At 42.5% G+C, this 21,188-nt stretch overlaps 1 protein-coding gene across 4 annotated transcripts in view; it reads left to right on the top strand.

The window, feature by feature from the left end:
• The window catches only part of CRTAC1 (cartilage acidic protein 1), a 471,729-nt gene that overhangs the window by 426,347 nt on the left and 24,194 nt on the right, over window positions 1-21,188 (top strand). For all 4 annotated transcript variants that reach the window (XM_069978915.1, XM_069978914.1, XM_069978916.1 and 1 more), the window contains exons 10-11: window positions 5,187-5,287; window positions 8,476-8,644. In XM_069978915.1, the coding sequence (XP_069835016.1) occupies window positions 5,187-5,287; window positions 8,476-8,644 (270 nt within the window). The remainder of the gene's footprint in view (window positions 1-5,186; window positions 5,288-8,475; window positions 8,645-21,188) is intronic.

Genomic DNA, 21,188 nt, shown 5'->3' with positions numbered 1-21,188 from the left:
AGACCCTGACTGATCAGAAGAACAAGCAGGAGTCCATGGCAGCTCTGTGTCTATGAGACCTGGTCAACTCCATAGACTTGAATTGGGATCTGTCCAGGTCATGTGAAAAAGAACCAGAAGAGAACCCGCTAAGCTTGTTACAACACTCTAATCCTCCAACCTATAAAAATCTTTGATAGGTCCTTATGACATCAAAATTTAAATAAATTCATTCACTAAAACATGGAACAACCCCAAGCCAAAAGTAGGAATTCCGATAGAAGGGTGTCCGCTGGTAGACTGTACCCATGAAAGCCATCACAACCTAGAATGAAGTATTGTGTTCCCCATCAGCACTTACTAGTCCAGAAGCAGCTGTAGAAATGTATGTATCTAGTCTCGGGTGTATTCTTGGAGGTTGTGGTTGGGCAGAGTTGTCCTTTGACCTGATGCTCTGATTATCTGGAAGAACAATGTTAGTTATTATGACTTGCATTAAGTCTTCATGGGAGTGATCAGAAACACAATTTTTGGCTTTTTCAAAAAGAAAAAAAATGTGGTCATGCTGGGCTGGGGTAGGAGTTAGGGCCCTATTCCACAGGAACGATAATCGGCCGAATCGGGCAATTATTGCTCGGTGGGATAGAGAGAACGATCAGCCGATGATTGTGTCATCGGCTGATCGTTCATTTAGGGCCAGACCTAAATTCATCGTTCCCCCACCGCGCATCGCTACGGTGGAATATCGGTGCGCGGCGGGTGACCGTTGATTTGAGAAGCGCAGCATATATTACCTGTCAGGTCTTCTCCTCCGCTCTGTCTTCCTCCCTGGGTCCCACGCGCTCTAGCTTCCTCAATTTGGGTGTAGGTTTTACATCTCAGTCTCATTGAAGGGAATGGAGGTGAATTGTAATACCACACACAACCTGGGGACAAGGGTGGTGCTGTTTTTCCTTATCATAAAACCTTGAAGGAGAAGCCAATATTATAAATGGCACATGGCCCTGTTAGATATTTTGCATTCAGGCCCAGGGTCTTCAAGTCCCACTTCTGCCCTAGCTGGGGAGTAAAGCACACAGTGGTCTATACCTAGACATCGGTGGGGGTCTGACCTCTGATATCCCAGCTGATTAAAGGAGTTGTCCAGCAAAAATCTTTTTCTTTCAAATCAACTGATATCAGAAAGTTATATAGATTTGTAATTTATTTTTATTAAAAAAAAAATCTCAAGTCTTCCAATACCTATCAGCTGCTGTATGTCCTGCAGGAAGTGTTGTTTTATTTTCAGTCTGACACAGTGCTCTCTGCTGACATCTCTGGCTGAGACAGGAACTCTGTCTCGGTTTCCTATGAATCCCCATAGAAAACCTCTCCTGCTCTGGACAGTTCCTGTCTCAGCCAGTGGTGGCAGCAGAGAGCACTGTGTCAGACTGAAAATAAAACAACATTTCCTACAGGACATACAGTAGTTAATGGAAAACTTGAGATTTTTTAATAGAAGTAAATTACAACTTTATGATATCAGTTAATTTGAAAGAAAAAGATTTTCGCTGGATAATCCCCTTTAACACTTTTGTCTGTGTGACACGTCAGTGACAGTAGCGCTTAAACTTTACTACATATAATAATCATCACATTATATGTGGAGCTAAAATGCCCCATTAACCTACACACAAGTATTACAACAGCCTGCAGCTAGGGAAACTTCTCCATATTTAGTCTCTATAGACATAGATAGCAATTGCAAACTGATATCCATGAAGACTGTATGCAGTGCCCACTGAAAAAAATGGGTTTACAGTGCTACCCTTGTCACAGGTTATATGCGGGATTGCACCTAAGCCCTCATTTACTTAAATGAGGATGAGCTGCAATACCAAGCATAATCCATTACAGGGGTGGCGCTATTCATTATTATTATTATTATTATTATTAATAATAATAATAATAATAATAATATTATTATTTGGCATGCAGCACTGTATTTTGTAATGGATGAGGCGCAGCATATTGTGTTCAGTGCAACAATTGCAATATTTTCTAGTAGCCAGCCTTCTGTCCATAAGCCTCAGAATGGTTTAAAATAGTTAAAAAAAATTACTTTTATAAAGAGACACCATAACATCTCGCTTCCTATTTACAGAATCCTGTTTTTTATTTCCCTTTTCTGGACGCTATACGTACTGGGTGTAATTTCACCATTCTTCCAGCGGGTGGCAGTAGAGAATTGTGCATTAGCTTCCACTTTATTCCAATAAACAAATAGTTGCAGAACTCATTACAAGTCTCCAGTATTAACCAGAGCAGCGCCGTAGCCGTGTAGTCTGTGAATGTCATCCCTCTACAATTCTTATGTCAAGCTTTAATCCCCGGAGTGTGCTGAATTTCAGTGCCAGTAATACCCCATCACCGGGGCTTTGCTTTGAAATGGAACATTTTGGGTGATATCTTGTAGAAAAATGTTGTTCCTAATCCTGATTTATGCAGAGAATTGCAATTAGGGGCTCAAGTTCTCGAAGAGACGGCAGAACACACAAAACTGTTACTGATATAGTCAGGGCTGTGCGGAGGAATGTTAATCATCGTCCCTGGTGAGTAGTCGGAGCAGATAATAGCCATGATACTATTGACAAGGGCAGGAGCTACAGAAGATGACTTGGTGGTGACATTGTAATGTTAGAGCGATGCCCTTCATAGATCTTCATAGCAATTGCTAGTTCTTATCTGTATTATAATAATTAAAGTGACCCTATGGCTATAGTGCGGCTATAATAACCATATCAAACGGCTATAATACAACCCATGTATAATACGGCTGCATCTCCCGGCCTCCAGCGGGGTCTATAAACCGAGCTTAGATCATCATAGGGCTCTACGATGGTCTACCAACCAGGGGAGGAGGAAAATCTGTGTAATGTTAAAATAATATGGAAGAAAATTGAAATTAACAAAAACTTTTCAAATTTAAAGTGTCATTGTCGTGAATTTTTTTTTTTTTTTTGGCAGAAATCAATAGTCCAGGCGATTTTAAGGAACTTTGTAATTGGGTTTATTAGCTGAAAAATGCATTTTTATCATGAAAAAGCAGTTTGAAGCTCTCCCCCTTGTCTTCGTTGTTCTCCTATGGAGAGAGCTAAATAAAAGACCAAAACAGGACAACAAAGAGTTAATCTACAAATACATCACCCTCTATCTCCTCTGACAGTCACCACTGACCTCTCTGAGCTCTGATTACAGCTGTCACCCAGCTCTGTGCCTGTAATCCTCTGTTATCTGCTTTCTGCTGTCGGCTAACTCCCTCCTCCCCCCTCCCCTCTCCCTAGAACAGACAGGGTACTTCTGATGCAACAAGTCACAATTTCCTGATTTTTTGCAGTGGATGAGAGAGAGGAGGGGGGGACCTGGGAAAAGGCTTTTTAAATGCAGATAATGGCATATTTGGCTAATAAACCCAATTACAAAGTTTCTTAAAATCACCTGGACTATTGATTTCTGCAAAAAAAAAAAAACAACAAATTTTTGGGTGTGTGGAAATAAAAGTACAATAAGAACAAGTTTTCAGGTCACACACTCTTCACACATCCCGGCAGAGTACTTACTTATTAGGCAAGAGTTCTTATGTGGCCCCTATCTCCTCCTACAGAGTTTCCTATTCTACTGTATCTCACCTCAAGCTATTGTTGTTACTACTGTTTTATTGCACTGAGCACTGTTATATCCTTTTGTATTGCACTGAAGATCTTTTCAAGTAAAATTTAGCATGGTTTAAAGTGGGACTCTGTCATCTGTGTCGCTACACCCTGCACCTCACACTAGTCCTACCAAAAGTCTGGCTGCCCGTGTCTGGGGGTGGGTGTTACCACTCATGGCCACTGTGACAAGTCGCCCCAAAACAACAGAACCCACCAGCTGGTTCAATACCATTATCCAGCACCGCGGCGTACAGCTGGGTAAATTGGTTGTCACTGGAGCAGTAAGATTTGGAAATGTCACAGATGACATAAAGCAGAAAACAGACATAATTCACTTGTTTGTGGAAATAATAAGTGAAAAAAAAAACAAAGAAAAGAGCCAACCTCAGGAAGGATTGCATGTTAACTATAGAAAATAAGGAGAGTATTGATAGAGATATCATTGCAGGCAGGTGTGTTTTTTTATTTTTTTTTATTCTTGCTTTGTACTCATTAGGCTATGTTCACACTATGTTTAACAGCGTCTGTTGTAGCACACCTGAACTGGAGACAAGGGTGGGGTAAAAGTGGCCGTGTTTTTGTAGCACTGGAAAACCCCTTCAAACTGCCGACCGCCGGGCTGCATTCATGATTCCTGCCGCCAATACCGCCTATCTTGTTTTGCACTTTAAGAAGTTCAAAGCAAGAAGGGAAAATGCATTTAAAGGGGAACTCCAGGTAGAGGTTAAAAAAAATTTAACTTCTGCAGAAGCATATAGCATTACTTACTTGTCTATCCCAGTTTTGAAACTACCAAAAATCCATTTGTTTGGGAGGGTTTTGTTCTGTTTTTCTGTCCTTCCTGTTTGAGCAGTTCCCAGAATGCAATGCTTTCCCTCAGCTGATTATCAGTCCCCCACTTATCACAATCAGTAAAATTAGTGCTGCACCTGCTTCTGGCCGTACAGAGATGGTGGATCCCTCAGGAAATTGGTGGATCCAGCCAAGCCTCCTGTGAAATCCTGCCCTGCCCCCTGTCTGCATCATCAGCCTGTGCTCAGCAAACACACATTACGTAAGACAGAGGCATGGAAGATTTGTCTCCTAAGGGGGAGAGGAGAGGGAGCAGGAGACAATGTGGATTAGCCCAGAGGCCATTTTTACATAGATATATAAGAGGGCACTATCAGCACCATGACTATCACTTTAACACCGTTAACAATATTTTTTCCTTCTAAGTGTGGCCGAAGTCAGCAGAGATATTAGCAGCAATGGTGCAGAAAATAGCCCTCAATTACACGGCCAAGACGTTTTATACAACAGCCTGGGCTAAATGCCTAACTTTGCATTCTAAATGTCACTCCCATCATCCCTCCCAATGCAGCCAGGTATATCATAGACTCCTGTTCTTCTGTTCACCCCCTCCTGGGTGAAGGGAACATTTTACTATAAGGCGTGTGGAGCAGGAAAGCAGGTTGGAGGCATGAACGGGTTTTAATCACATATAGTAAATTTCTGTTGTCCTTACACCCATAGGGGGCGCTGTGACGGATTTTGATGGAGATGGTATGCTGGACCTAATATTATCCCATGGAGAGTCCATGTCGCAGCCTTTATCTGTGTTTAAGGGGAAGCAGGTGAGACTTGTTACTTATTGTGTGCGTTTCGACAATTTTTTGTGTGTTTAGGAACATTTAGTTCAGTGACACGTAACTTATGCAATAGATATAACACCCCATCTAACATGAATATACAGTATGTTGCCTCCTTCTGTTTCCAGTCTCCCTGTCCGGCTAACTAGGTAGTTTCCATGGCATGCCAGCATAGGGCCCCACAGAAACTCCAATAGAGGACGAGGGACACCTGTCATTTTGACTCAGGTCCCTGTACCTCTACAGTAAGCAGTTATGCATCATTACTTACTGTTCTTGGACACAAAAAGATAAGTGGTGAAGCTATGCATCAATATCTTATAAGAGATAAGATAATACATAATAATATTTCCTTCCTGCTTAATACATAGCGTACATGACACCTTAGCCTAGAGCGCCTTGTAAGCCATGTGGAGCAGGGACATCTGTCATTTAGACAGGAGTCTCTGCTACTGTACAGTAAGCAGTGATGGCCAAGAGGAAAGTGTCAAATCATGCATTGCTATCCTTATAGTCGAATGCCCTGTAATTGGCCCACTTGGTGTCAAATCCGAAACTCATTTGACTACTGATTCAAGTGAATCCTCCCAAAGTGAATTTCGGGAGGTTTGCTCATCATTAGTTATATCTAGCTGATCAATTGTGGTCTGACCTCTGACCCCCCCCCCCCCCCCCCCCCCCCCCTTCCCGACTGATGCATGGTCCTCCATCTCCCCAATGGGACTTTCGAACATGGTCGGGTTCCACCGATCATTGATGTCTGGAAGTCCCATAGAGAATGAATGGAGTAATGGATGAGCATACAAGCATCCTTTCAGTCTCACATCACCTGTCATGTGTTTTCATGAGCGATGGGGTCCCCCAATGATCATCTAAATATCCTTTATCCTATGGATTCATCTTGGTATAGTTTGCCTCTGATGCATTGTGCCAGGTGTGAAATGTGCTGTACAGTTGTATGGAGCACATATGTCTGGTTATCACCGTGCCAGCCTATGAGCAATGATGGAGTTTAGTCTTAGAGCGGGCTTCATCAATACAGGAGGATCCGAATCTCCTCATATTTCAGATTGTGCCGTATATTTTCACTTATCTGGGGAGGAATACATCAGCTTCAATGATTTCTTCAGTTTTTCAGGACGGCACAGCCAACGGGGTAGATAACCGAATTAGAACAAATTGCTATTGCAGACTGTTGTTTATGGTCTAGACAGACTAATGCAATGAATAGAGCGAGAGATGCCACCAAGAGACTCCTCGCTGCTCGGCAAGAATATTGAAGAGACATTAGGCCTGCGCGTACGGTTATTCACAATCAGTACATCAGCCGCCAAAAAGGGTCGGCCAACAGGCAAACTTTTGAGGTCAAGGTCCAGCACTCAAAATTAAACTTTAATCTAACCTTTCGTTCAAAAATTATCATTAAATCTTCACAATAGGACAGTGGTCACACAACAGTCCAACGTGTTTCAAACACTGGATATATTCTTACTCATAGACCCGTTTATTACACAGGTGTATTGAACATTATCCAGTGTTTAAAGCGTGTTGTGTGCCACCACTGTGATAGCCCCTTCTCTGTTAGGAGCACTGCCATCAAGTGATGAGCGAATACTGTTCGATCGAATAGATATTCGATCGAATAGTGAGATATTCGAATATTCGATATTCGTACGAATATCCCGCGAATATTTGATAAATATTCGATAAGCGGTCAAATTCCCCAGCTTCCGGTTTTACCCTCCAAATGGTCAAATAGATGTTTTTCACTAATCGAATACTTGTTCCCATAGACTTTAATGGGATCGAATATTGGAATATTCGCGGGATATTCGTAAGAATATCGAATATTCGAATATCTCACTATTCGCTCATCACTACTGCCATGTCATCTGGCCCGTCAGTCCATTCATTATCATTAGGAGGAGCACTGCAGTGCTCCTAAGGGTATATGCACACAGAGCAATTCTCGCAGAAAACTCCGCCACTCATCCCAGCGCACTCCTGCTTCTCTCTCCGATGACTCTATAGACTCCATTCTATGGTTGAGTGGATTCCGCTGTCCGCCCAAAGAATTGACATGTCATTTCTATGGGCGGATGACGTAATCCGCCCGAGCATATATTAGAGTCAGTGTGATGGGCGGAACTTCAAGTAGGAACATGGAGGAGCAAAAAATTTATTTTTCTGTGAGATTTACTCCGTATGCATAAACCCTAACAGTGCACTGGAGCGAATATTACTCCGACTAACAGCCAGGGACCCATGCCGAGTAGGAAGGTAACACACATACCAGGACGGGCGCTATTGGGATTCATCCAACCAGCTGATAGTCCCCCTTTAAGTTTTATCTTTGGAACTTTGAACGTGGGACGTTTTCCTTCCAGTATAACTACTGCTTAGTGTTGTGGGGCGGGGGTAGTTTGAATAAACAGCTGTACTAAATTCCCCCCATTCCCAAGATGGGGTACCAGTTGTGTAGATAGGGGTAAGAGCTTTTACTGGTTCACTGCATTGGCAGTCCTGTATGCAGAGCTCAATGACCACAGAGATCCATGAGTACATCAATGTGGGATGGGGGTCAGCAGATTTAAACATGCAACTGCATAAAAGGTAACACATCAGGCTGGTAATATGCCAACTTATATCAATAAAACTAAAAGTTATGACTTTATAATCACCAGTAGATTGGGCTTCACTTACAATATAACATATTTTTATACTGCCTGAGCCAAGATAAGCAGATTTTACATTGACAGTAGTAAAGGGAAAATTGTGGTACATGTACTTGGTAAAACTGGCAAAAATAGTAATATACTTATTGGATACAATAAAATTTAAATTAAGATTTCCTTTTCTCTAGAACACGGGTTTATTTTATTACCTGAGCCAAGATAGGCAGCATGCACACAAGGAAAACTTTAGACAGATAGCTCAAAACAAGGAGAGTAAAAGAGTGTACAGAGTAGAATATTCTCTCATACTAGGCAAAAGGATGGCACTTACAGTAAGTCAATCAATCTTAAAAGTATACAATCAATAAAAAATATATGATAAAAAGTCAGATGAAAAACTGAAAAATAAGAATTCTGTTCTCATACAGTTTATACTCATTCTGTTCAGCTTCACAATCCAGACATGGCAGGAGTAACAAGACTCATTGTATCTTCCAGGGCTTACAAAACAACTGGCTCAGAGTGATACCGCGTACCAAGTACGGTGCTTTTGCACGAGGCGCTAAAGTGGTACTATACACCAAGAAAAGTGGGGCACATCTAAGAATTATTGATGGCGGATCTGGATACCTGTGTGAGATGGAACCAGTTGCCCATTTTGGCCTTGGTAAGTAGAAAAATTACTACACTGAAGATATTTTTGTTGACTAACAAATGGTGGACAGGGACAAAATATAGGGAAAACTTCCACCATCTAGGGCAGAGATAGGAAACCTTTGGCCCACCAGCTGTAGTAAAATTACAATTCCCATCATGCCTGGAAAGCCAAAGCTAAAACTTTGGCTGTCCAGACATGATGGGAATTGTAGTTTTGCAACAGCTAGAGGGCCAAAGGTTCCCCATGAAAGTTTGTTGAGCCGACCGATCTTGCTCCTGACTTCACCATATACATACATGCTTGGCTTGGATGGGCATGGGTGTTTTTTTAATGGTGAGAGGTGAGTAATAAGTTCTAAATAATAACCATCAAAGTATATTTGTTGGGGATCTGACCACTGATCGGCAGAACATAGAGGCCCCATCATTGTTATTCATCCATATGAAGGAATTGGTAGAGATAGCTATTGGCTGAACTAACATTTGGCCGACAATGATTGCGTATGTACGGCCGGTGTAAGCCGGTATAGGCCTTGTCTAGCCTCGGCCTATGTGTTGCTTCACATCTGAGAATAAGGAAGGAGTTAATATCTCCTCACTGCACAAGCCGGGATTTAATAATGTGACGAAAATATCAGCTCATGTAGATCAACATGCCGCCAGGAAGATGATGAGAGCCGCTGTACAGTTATACGCTGGTGACAACAAGGAGTTAAAGGCTCTGGCCTAGCGAGAAGGATTGTTATTTTAAGAATAGAAAAAGAAGCCTGCTTCCTGACGGCACCGGCAGCCGCTGAGGCCTCGCTGCTCCTCGCCTTTCACCCCGTTTATTTCTCCTTGTTTCATTTGCGGAGAGGAATTCTCAGAAATTGGGAACCAAGGAGGACGGAGATTTTTCAGGTCGTATTTTATTTCTTGTCTTGGCGCTTTAATTGCTACGATACAAAAAAATGGGCGAGATCTACAATGATGGCCAGGGTAAGGTAAGGGCCCTATTACACAGGAACGATTATCGTTAAAAAATCGTTACATTAGTCGGATTTGCAGGCAACGATTAAACGACTAATGAGGAATCAGGATTACTTGTTTAGACCTGGACCTAAAATCATTGTTGATCGTTTGTTCGCAAATGACATTGTTCAGTCATTCCCACAGGTTCTGTACATGTAAGAACTCTGAAACAAACAATCAGCGAGGACGGAACGACCGCAAGAACAATCACAAGTAACAATCATCATTGCGCGTAATTGGGTGAACGATTTCAAGTCGTGGGAAAATCGCTTCATCTAATAGGACCCTAAGAGAGTGGGGCCCCAGCCTAGGGAGCAGGGCTAGAAAGGACATATAGGAAGAGCATTTTATTCACTATTTAGTTGCATATAATTTATTTGAATTCGGCTTTTTTAACTTTTTTTTAATGATTTATGCTTTTTTTATATAAAAGGGATCATGGCCAGAGCAGCAGACATAGGCAGATAGCAGAATGGTAGAACAAATAATACCTGTCTGTTTGTGATGTTATAAGATCATGTTGTAGAGGAGGGGGTTTTGGATTCACTCCTCCTCCCTCCCCCATCCGTCCCTGTTATGCATGATTGATATATAAGGCTCAGTGCTGGAAGCTGAAATCCTGAATATCAATTGTGCAGGGCAGAGAGAGGTGGGGGAGAGAGGAGGCATGCATGCTACAGCCCGACCTCTAAGACTTTTGAACTTGCATGCCTCCTCTCTCCCCCACCCTCCCTGCTTGGCTTTCCGTACTGAGCCTTGTACATCAATCCTGCAGCAAGAGGTGGGGGAGGGAAGAGGCATGCATGCTGCAGCTGAGGCTGGCCTCCACTGTTCTTGGGCATAGGAAAACATGATTTTACAACCATGCAAACAGCCATCAGCTAAGAGACAGGTGTCATTTAGTCTATCTCCCTACCAGCTATCTGTCTGTGATTCTGAACATGATATACAGCTGACAGATCTCTTTTAAGGGGTTGTACAGGATAAGTCTCACATCAACCATCATGGTCATCTGTCAAATTGACAAAAGAATGGGGACCAAATATTGTTCTATTCATCCTTTAAAGTCTGATTGAACTATGATTTTTTTTCTTCCACCGGATAACCTTTTTAGAAGGATTTTCATGTTCTCATTTGATGGCAATACTGGCTGTAAAATCTGGAAAAAACTAAAATAAAAATAAAAAAAAAAACTAACTTTTTTTTAATCCTATTTCATACATTACAGTCTCACAAATATTCTAAGGCCCATGTGATAGTCACAGTGGGACACGTATGCTTTATGCTGTAATATGTGAACAGGAGTGTTAGCCATCCTACTCACTAGGATATAATATACAGACCCTGCAATGATATAACTTGGCCTACATTTTGATATGCAGATTCCTCCCTCATCCCAAGGCTACACAACATTTGCTCGACTGTGATTTATGGGTCTTCACCCTGTTATCCATTCCACTACCTCAGTGCCGTAAACTATAACCCCTCTCCTGTCTGCGCTCGGCCCCTCCGCCTTCTACATGGCTGCCCTCCGGCTCAGCTCTTGGCTTTGTCTTTGGAGCGGCCCACTCGTTCCTCGCCTCCTGCCTTGTGTCATGTATTACATAGCGGTCAGGTTAGCAGATGGGATTGAACTGGAACACAAATCAGGAATGAGATCATAATCCAAGCTGTATATTTCTAGGGAATGTAATAGGATTTTTTTCGCACCTGCAGTTTTTGAAAATTTTTGAACATTTTATTTTCTTTTTAAATCTTATTTTTCTTTGTCGAGTCAGTATCAAAAGTATAGAGGACACGAAAGAACACAACAGGGACTGACCCCATGGGCCTTATTGTTCTTCTCTTTTCATCGTTTTTACTAGCTGTCCACATTTAATGTTTCTTTTTTTGACTAATAGGTCGTAATGAATTATTGAGGCATCCTATTTTTAGAATTAAAAAAAAAAAATCTGGTTTACATTACATCCTTTTGGTTCTAAAAAAAAAGAAAAACAGACCTGTCAGAATTCATTTATTTCATCATTAATGTTAATGGATGACAAACTAGGTGACTGATTTTAATCAGTTAATAGGAGGAAGAAATTATTATTATTATTATTTTTTTTTTTTTTTTTTTTTTTTACTTAAAGGGGTTGTCAGTTATTTTTACTTGTCCCCTATCCTCAGGATAGGAGACCAGTAAAAGATTGCAGGGGAGTCCGACCTCTGGGCCCCTCAAGGATGTCTAAAACGGCGCCCTGACTCCTTCAGTTTAGGAGGAGTCGCCAGTTGACGCATGACCCACCACTCTATTCTTTCTGTATGGAGCCACCAGAGATATCTGAGTACAGCACTGGGCTATCTCCAGCGGCTACATACAGAATGAATGGAGCGGTGGGTCACATGTCAACCTGCAGTTTCATTCAAAACAAAGGAGTTGTGGCATTGTTCTTGGAGCCCAGAAGTAAGTAAGAATTATACTTACCACTATCTTATACTATCCTGAGGAAAGGGGACAAGTAAAAATAACTCTGACAATGCCTTTAAAGATAACTTTTCATATTACAGAGACCTAGGCTCAGGGACATGTGAGTCTATGGAATCAGCACTTTTACATTCACTAGCAGTGAACAGGTGCAGATGATATCTCCTGGTGGGAGGGGTTACCAAGTCAATCAACAGCTAGCCCGGCCCCCAGAGAGATCACATGTCCTGTGTGTACAAAGGGGGGGGAGCAGCGTGTTGTCAGAGTGGAGACAGAAAAGATTATTTTAGACTTCCAGAGGGGGTAAGTAAACTCTTTCCCCATTTCGGATGTTAGGAGGCCCTATTGGATTTGAACATTTATAATCTTTTTCTTATTTGGTAGATTAGCTGAATCCATTCATTGTCTATCGGAGCCCTGATATACAGATGTGCTCTTTCGTAAAGTGTACCTGTTGTAACCAAAACAAACTTTATAAACCTGCCTGGTTTCAATAGATTAACCCTTCAGAGTAGTGACATTATAATTTTAGTGTCCCCGTTGCTGTTATTGAGCCTTTGTGAGTCCCCTCTATGGTGCACAACTATTTCTCATTCTCTCCTTATCAGGGGGCAGGAGCAGAGCTGAGCTTTGCCAGTAGTGCACACACAGATACTTCCTACCTTACTTCTCTGGCCAATCATAACAGGGTACAGTATAGTCCTCTCTGCTATGCCATGAAATAGTGCTGAAAAAAGCTTGCAAGGTGCTATATGCAGAATGGAAAGAAATAACAGCATCAACAAAAAGGTCTACATATGGACATACAGTCAGCAGTAGGTACACTGACATCCATACAAGGGACAGATGCCTGGGACTCCACCTCTCTGGGACAGTGCGGATCACCTTTAGCAGGCAAGTGCTCCCTACTTACATAGGGATTAGTAAAATGATGACAGCCAGAACTATCCCTAAGACATGCCCTCTTCTTTACCCTCTTTCTCCCTATGTGTTCCATCTCTGTGCTAAACAGTTCTGCAAGCAAATGGGCAAAACAGGGTGCAGGGTGCAATGACATCTTATGGGTCACCCTGGATATATGGCCATAGTTCTTTATATTTTTACACATTTATTTTTCCTATTTGTTTTATGAACCTCTGAGGAGATAGCTCTGCCTATACAGGTAAATGACACCATTGCCCCAGCCATCGTGTGCCCGGCATCTGGCTTAGGTTCATAAAGGTTCATAGCCATCCTGTCTCGTTTTTTTTATCTTTTTAGTACATGTCACTTACAGAGATATGATACACGTATGCATTTCTTACATTCCAGAATGAACACAATGAAGGACATTCAATTATTACTCAAATCTTCCTGTTCATCTGAACTCCTGGAATGTTCCTATTATGTCGCTGGTCAATAGATCTATAATAAGAGAGAACTGCTCTATGGCTGGAGTGCCGGTGGATTCGAAATATCATGTAGTACTCTTGCAATTAGGGTTAACAAATACACCAAAAACTTGGTATTAGAGATGAGCGAATACGCGCTATCTAGTGTAGTATTCACTTCAGTACTATGGGCTACTTGGAAGTGTTTGTTAAGGGCCTGTTCACATGGAGTAAAAGTGGCAGAATTCCGGAGCAGGGTTCTCTGCCACGGAATCCTGCCTGTGTCAGTATCCCACAGTGTCTCTACGGGAGGGCTCACGCGCCTCTGCTTCCGTCGCCCTCCGCTCAAAGAATTGATATGTCAATTCTTTGAGCAGAGATTGAAAGAAGTGGAGGCGCACAAGCCCTCCCATAGACACACTGAGGCAGGTTGGATTCCACGGTGGAGAGGTCCGCCATTTTTGCTCCGTATGCCCGGGCCCTAACATAAAGCTTGTTGAAAGGCTGCTGGGCATAATACACGTCCACAGGCTTAATAAAGTGTGTCCGTCAGCAGCGGGATCCTCTGCTAATCCAGAAGGTCATGTCTCCATGGTTACAGAGACACAATCAGAAGATAACTTGGTCCCCGTATCCATGTAGGCCAAACTTTCCAGATAGCAGAGGATCTCTCAGCTGATCTGGAAAGGCCGATTGTGTCAGGTTTACTATGAAACACATGCGTGCGCGGGGGGTGGGGGGGGGGGGGGCGTTGGGGCTGGTATACTTACCGGAGAGGTCTTCTAGCTATCTTCCCTATTGCAGCCTTAGCCAATCAGCGAGTGGGACAGCAGCCATTGACTGCCTAAGTGGACTCCACTCAGCCGACTGCCGGCTACACCGGTTTTCGACCTCAGCAGCAGTAATAAAGACAGGTAGAAGACCTGAGCGGTAAGTATCATTTTCTCACTCCCCTCCCCACCAACAGAGCACAGTCCAGGTCAACTTAACCCCCTGGAGGCCAGATTGTCACTTTAAGAAAACCAGATAACCTCCGCTATACTCCTGTTGCTGGGAATACTTTACTATAGAACATGACTAGAGATGAGCGCAACGTCCGATTGTTCGGCATTTGAATACCAGTGGTTAAAGAAGTTGGATACAGCCCTAGGGGGTCTGGGAAAACATGACTGCAGCAAAAGGCTATAGGATGCACCATGTTTTTCCGTACCCCCCCAGGGTTGCATCTAACTTCTTCAAATGCTGAACAGTCGACAGTCAGGCTTGCTCGACTTGCGCTATACATACTTTCTATACATGACTTCAGCAGCCAGAGAAGTGTTGTTATCATCCGGGTTTCTCGGGAACAGATATACTGTAAATAAGAAATAGCGGAATAAAAGTTTTAACAACTTGATGGAAGAAAATGACTCCGGATCTGTAATTTACTCTGGAATATTTTCACCGGGGGAAATGGCTCCCAGAATTTATGTCTATGTGTGTTATGAGTCTCGGCTTCTGGCTTGTTACATTGTTTGTCAAGTTTGTTAAATGCGTGAATCGATCAGGTCTCATCCATCAAGGCCGATCATGAGAAGTCTATACCGTGTTAGCGCCATGCTGTAGATATAAAAGGGCCGCTCAATCATTATGAGGCCTAGCATGCCATTGGCATTATTATTATGGTGCCATTTTTCACCTTCAGTCATTGGCAGCTGAAACAGCGTTTAATCCCTTTAATGACTTATAATGCAGGGAGCAGCAAAGAATTACCCTGTTAGATTTAATGCATAGATTAATAACTTCTCCGGGTTGTGGAAAATCTCATTTAAGGGAAGACAGAATAGGTCTGGATATAGGGTGACATGAAATAAAGTGCTGCATTAAGATGGGTCTGATAGGAGCTAATGGCTATAATGAAACCATATGGAAATGGCTATAAGATATACACTATTAATGGGGAATGCTGCGAAAGAGGAAAGATTGTTACATAGTACAGTATTTCTATGTGTTTCTTACATGAAAATGTACAGAACTGGATATATATCAGGAGCCTTATACAGATAGCTTTCGGCCTAACAGGTATTTAGCCCATTTGTACCATACACGTGAATACTTAGCTATATTAACATGTCTGATCTTTCTCTTCCCCAACTTCATTTGTTAAGGAAAATGGAGCACTTTTTGCCCCCCACCTTTTACCTGAAAGCAAATGTTGGGGTGAACGGCATGTTAGGTAAATTAACTTTAGAGTTGTCTAACAGGGTTTATGTCCACCCCCCCTTCCTCCTCCCGCCACACACACACACACACATTCAGTGTACACTAAGGCCTAATTCACACTATCCATGCCGCGGTAGCTGGAGGAGGATCACGGCACGGATCACCCAAAGTGCAGCCTCCTGGCAGCAGAGTTGACAAGAGCGGAGAAGACAACTACTTGCCTACTCCCCCCTATGCTGGCTCACATGTTCACTGGCACAGGGGGAATAGGTGAGTAGTTGTCTTCTGCGTTCCTGTCATCTCTGCTGCCGGGCGGCAGGGGGGTTGATCCCTGACATGATCCCCACTAAGACATGTCGCAGTGCAGATCTCAATGGGGTCGCGGCATGGATTGTGTGAATGGCTGCATTCACTTGAATGATTCCTAAAATTGTCCGTGGTGGCAATTTTATGGGACGTGTGAATGCAGCCTAAGCAGAGCTGAGGGTCATAGTATGGGGACTTTAGGGGATAAAACTCCTTCTAGCACCTTCCTGAGCCATTCTCAGGTGACTTATTAAGACCAAAGTACTCATACGTCTTAATTCAAGTGAGTGGGGCTTACTTCTTGTGTACGCTATGGAAAATCTTCACCTTTTTGCGTTGTACCTTGATAAATTTTCCCCTTTAGTGTACTTAATAAGCAGATATTTCTGTAACCTACTACTGGTGTCACACATGACAGTATTTTTGGAGTTTCTGTGCCAAAGCCAGAAGTGGATTCGAATGGGATGGAAAATATAAGGGGACGACGTGTACTTCTTTTTCCTGTTGGATCCACTTCTTCAGCCACAAAAGCTGAAGTGTATGTAACCAGCATCTATAAACCTAACCTAACCCCTCACTCATTTTCCCTTTAGCATTTTCCCTTGTCCTAGGATCACCTATCAACTTCTAGGGCCCCAATACAATTCTATAAAGCACACCTGGTGCAAGAGGAGAGATCACGACAAGCCGGGAAGTGAAGTGCACAGCCACACACTTCTTCTGACTTCTAATAATTGGTGGGGGTCTGAGACCTCGGCCACTCAAAACTTGACATGACTATCATACCTCATTTTATTAGCAATGAGTGCAGCCATCCTGACCAGGGATTCACCTACCTTCTCTTACAATGGTATACCTCTTTTACTATCTCACTATATAAGCTGCAGGAGATACTTATGAGACCTCCATTGACAAAGAGCTGGGAGAAGTGCATTTCACTTGCTGGTTCAGGCTGCGTTCACACTACGTATATTTCAGTCAGTATATTTCAGTCAGTATATTTCAGTCAGTATTGCAACCAAAACCAGGAGTGGATTAAAAACACAGAAAGGATCTGTTCACACAATGTTGAAATTGAGTGGATGGCCGCCATATAACAGTAAATAACGGCCATTATTTCTATACAACAGTCGTTGTTCTAAAATAACAGCAAATATTTGCCATTAAATGGCGGCCATCCACTCAATTTCAACATTGTGTGAACAGAGCCTTTCTGTGTTTTTAATCCACTCCTGGTTGTGGTTGCAATACGGACTGAAATATACTTATACTGACTGAACTATATGTAGTGTGAACGCAGCCTCATAGTGATCCAGATGGCTCCATTATAAGTCTATGGGGCCATTAAACATGATTGACACCAGGGAAGTGCTGCCCTCTGCTCATTTTCCTGATCAGCACAGGTCTCCGCAGTGTGTACAAAAATGGGCAAACCCCCATCTGTCCACATGCATATTATTGGATTTATTCAGCCCTGATCGAACCCTTGATTGACATAAACTTAATGTGTCGCTAAACTCTTTGTGAAGTTGTGACCTCCTGACCATTTTACCGAACCTCTCTAGAAGAAACTGGAACATATTGCCGTCCTAAAAGCGGGAGACTATTTTCTTTTGGGAAATATTCCCATTTGTTTCACTCTCGGATAACAATGTAATAATGATCTCATAAAGTTCGGCGTATCGGGACCTTGGAGCTCATCTAGTCCGCCCGACCTTATGGCAGGAAATAAGATCTTAACCACAGAACTTGATCCCAATGAGAAGAATTAATGGCCCCAATCTTAATTAAGTCCAATCCAGTTTTACTGTTCTTTCTGAGAAGAAATATCTTTATTTTGTCGGGTAAATGCCCTTTGCTCTGTAATAATTCACCCCTGAAACTGAAGGGAAATCTATCCGGCTTAGTTTTAAGAGGCAGGTTTCGTGAATGAAGTCATTTAATATTTGGCCAAGACTTTCTATTAGCGTGGAATAGTTGGATGGCGGGCTGCGGGGGACTATAGCATTCTCAGTCAATTAGATCTAGGAACGAATCCTGGCCTAGACGGGTCTGGTTTATATCATCATATGGCAAAAAGTGTTATGGACTGCAACACCGGAACCGATTCATCTTACACAAGATGCTAATGGATGAGTAAAGAGATAGTGGTGGTCTGCTGCCTCTTCTCCTGTTACATGGAGCAATGGTAGCAGATTGTTGCTATCATTGTCTTTCATCTTCCAACATGTTGAAAGACAATGATCAGCTGACATCTTGCATGTCAGCTGATCATTGCCTTTTATTACACAAAATGATTATCCACCGTAATGGGCGATAATCGCCTGGATACGGCCGATAATCGCTTTGTGTAGTGGGGCCTTAAGACTTGACCGTACTTCATCAAGAGACAACAGCTGTGCAGCCATTGGAGCACTGAACTTATTGTCATGGTGACCTGTAAAAATTGTAGCAATTGAATATATTGTTGGGATATAAGACAATGGACTTGAAGGCAGATCCTTTTTTGTCTTGAATTGCATTCATTTTTTAAAAATAGGAAATAATTAAAATTCAATGATTGGTGAACATGCGGGTTAGCTCTTCTCTAACAGATGTGTCCACCCTTACTTATGATACAAATCTAAAAGATTATTGTAATATACTTAGAGGAGAAGTCCGGTGAAAATTTTTATTGTATTTTATTGTATTGCCCCCCCAAAAGTTACACAAATAACCAATATAAACTTATTATGGGAAATGCACATAAAGTGCTTTTTTCTCTGCCTCAAGGCTTTACTTCCTGGATAACATGGTGATGTCACTTCCTGGATAACATGGTGATGTCACTTCCTGGATAACATGGTGATGTCACTTCCTGGATAACATGGTGATGTCATGCCCCGACTCCCAGAGCTGTGCGGGCTGTGGCTGCTGGAGAGGATGATGGCAGAGGGATGCTCAGTGTCCCTCCAGTGCCCTGTGTCCCTCAGTGTCCCTCTGCCATCATCCTCTCCAGCAGCCACAGCCCGCACAGCTCTGGGAGTCGGGTCGTGACAAGAGATGAGCGAACTGCTCGGACTTTTGGTCCGAAAGCAGTTCGCTCTCACATCATGCCTTTGATCCTGGCCGCATACTTGCGCTCACGGAATTTTGCAGCCAGGATATTCCAGGGAATCCCTGTTGAATTCCCTGGAATATCCTGGCCGCATATTCGCGGGAGCGCAAGTATGCGGCCGGGATCAAAGGCATGATGAAAGAGCGCCGATGCCGTCAAACCAAAAGTCCGATGGTCCGCTCATCTCTAGTCGTGACATCACCATTTTATCCAGAAAATGAAGCCTTGATGGAGTAGTAAGTGCAGGGAAAAAATCACTTTATGTACATTTCCTGTAATAAGTGTATATTGGTCATTTTTATAACTTTTGGGGGCAATACAATACTTTAATAAAAATTTTCGCTAGACTTCTCCTTTAACTGTCCGAAATCCACTTTACAACCAGTGAGTGGCCATACATAAACACATATAGCATAGACAAATCTAGGAACACGGACCACATTTGAATAGTGCAGCATGCATTGCTATTATTGCTGCCACAATGTCACCACAACAGAACGCCAGTGGACTCCATTATAAAGTCTGACAGGTATTACTGGAATCTGTCATACAATCATTCCAGCACTAGTTGACTACATTCATCCAATAAACTGGTATTCCGATCAAAGAACATAACAAACAGCCTATTCTTACTTTTCCGTGCTCCCCCTGTGTCCTACTACATTGTCTCTGGGATTCAGCTGAACAATCCCACCTCTACTTCCAAGACCAACTCATCTCGGAGGTGAAAGCTTGTTCAGATAATCACTGGCCACGTTGCTGTTGCATCTCAGTTGGTGATTGGCTGAGTGGGCTGTCATCCCCCAGACGAGCCCGTCTCGGAAGTGGAGGTGGGACCCAAAGATGATATAGGAGGACACTACTGAAGTGCGAAAAAATAAGAATAGGCTGTTTGTTATGGTATTCCCCAAAGGTTGCAGCATTTTATGAGTTTTATTTGAGTGGAATACCCTTTTAAGGACTTTTCACTACCAAGCAACAATAGAAGGAATATCACCACCTAAATAAAGGTAGAATAAGATACAAAACACGGACCAGTAGAAATAACACTATGTTATCAATAAGAAAAAATATGCGTGCTGTGAGTAGACTGATTCTCCAGGCTCTTCTAAGTAATATGTCTTGGGAAGGTGTGTGTGAAAAAAAAAAGTACTTACCTTCATTGCTCCGGCACTACCACCAGTACTATAGTACTCCAGACGTGTAGTTTGGGGACTTGACATGGCAGAAAACTTCTACAGCTGCTGATTGAGTCTGAGTGAGCGCAGTGAGCCTGATATGTCCCTGAACCTGGACTGGCTCAAACAACGGGGATTAGATCGGCATAGTACTGGTGGCAGTGGGGCAGCCATGGAGGTAAGTACATGTTTTTTTTTCCCACTTAACCCCTTCCCACGCATACAGCACAGAAGAGACCTGCCTGGTCTACACTTTTATGGGTCTATTACAGGTGGACTACAGCTGGTTTCCAGATTGAAGATACATCATGCACATCAACAATTCAAACTCTAAAAAAAAAAAATTGTAGTTCACAAAAGTGTTCAGAAAAAAAGAAATTAAAAAAGCTGCTTTGAATTGAATGCCAATGACGTCTTACATAAATCCCAGGGTTTAGGCTGATATTTATAGAAGTTGGTTGTTCCTGATGCGCCCGACCAAGATTGAATCCACATTCTATGCATAAAATCCCCATAGTTATTCTATTTACATTACGAATATTATTTTGTCGTGGAGATAAAGAGAAAAGCGTAGCATGCCCCCACTTCCCGCTATGGCGGAATATTCTACGGTCATTATATAAAGTTCTCATGTTTCTGCTTCTTGGCTTGGAACTGAGACTAAGAGAGCGATAAAAAGGCAGGAAAGCCGAGGAAACTCACTTTATGTCCCCATTGCAAATCCATAAAAATTCAAAGAATAACAGAAAATTATAATGTATGGCGAAATAATTGTGCGCAGGTTCTCCTATTCAGCGCCGAAATAAAAGCCCCATATGACGAGTGTTTTTAATAAGTCGTAAAGTGGGAACGGACGATTTTTACAATGTCGGTAATGTCTCGTGCAGTAACTAGGAGGCTTTCCTGGTGATATTTTGTCTCTC

This window comes from Dendropsophus ebraccatus, chromosome 8, assembly GCF_027789765.1.
Source record: "Dendropsophus ebraccatus isolate aDenEbr1 chromosome 8, aDenEbr1.pat, whole genome shotgun sequence".
Classification (NCBI taxonomy): Eukaryota; Metazoa; Chordata; class Amphibia; order Anura; family Hylidae; genus Dendropsophus; species Dendropsophus ebraccatus.
Note: the sequence above shows the minus strand (reverse complement) of the source record. Positions and strands in the feature narration are given on the sequence as shown.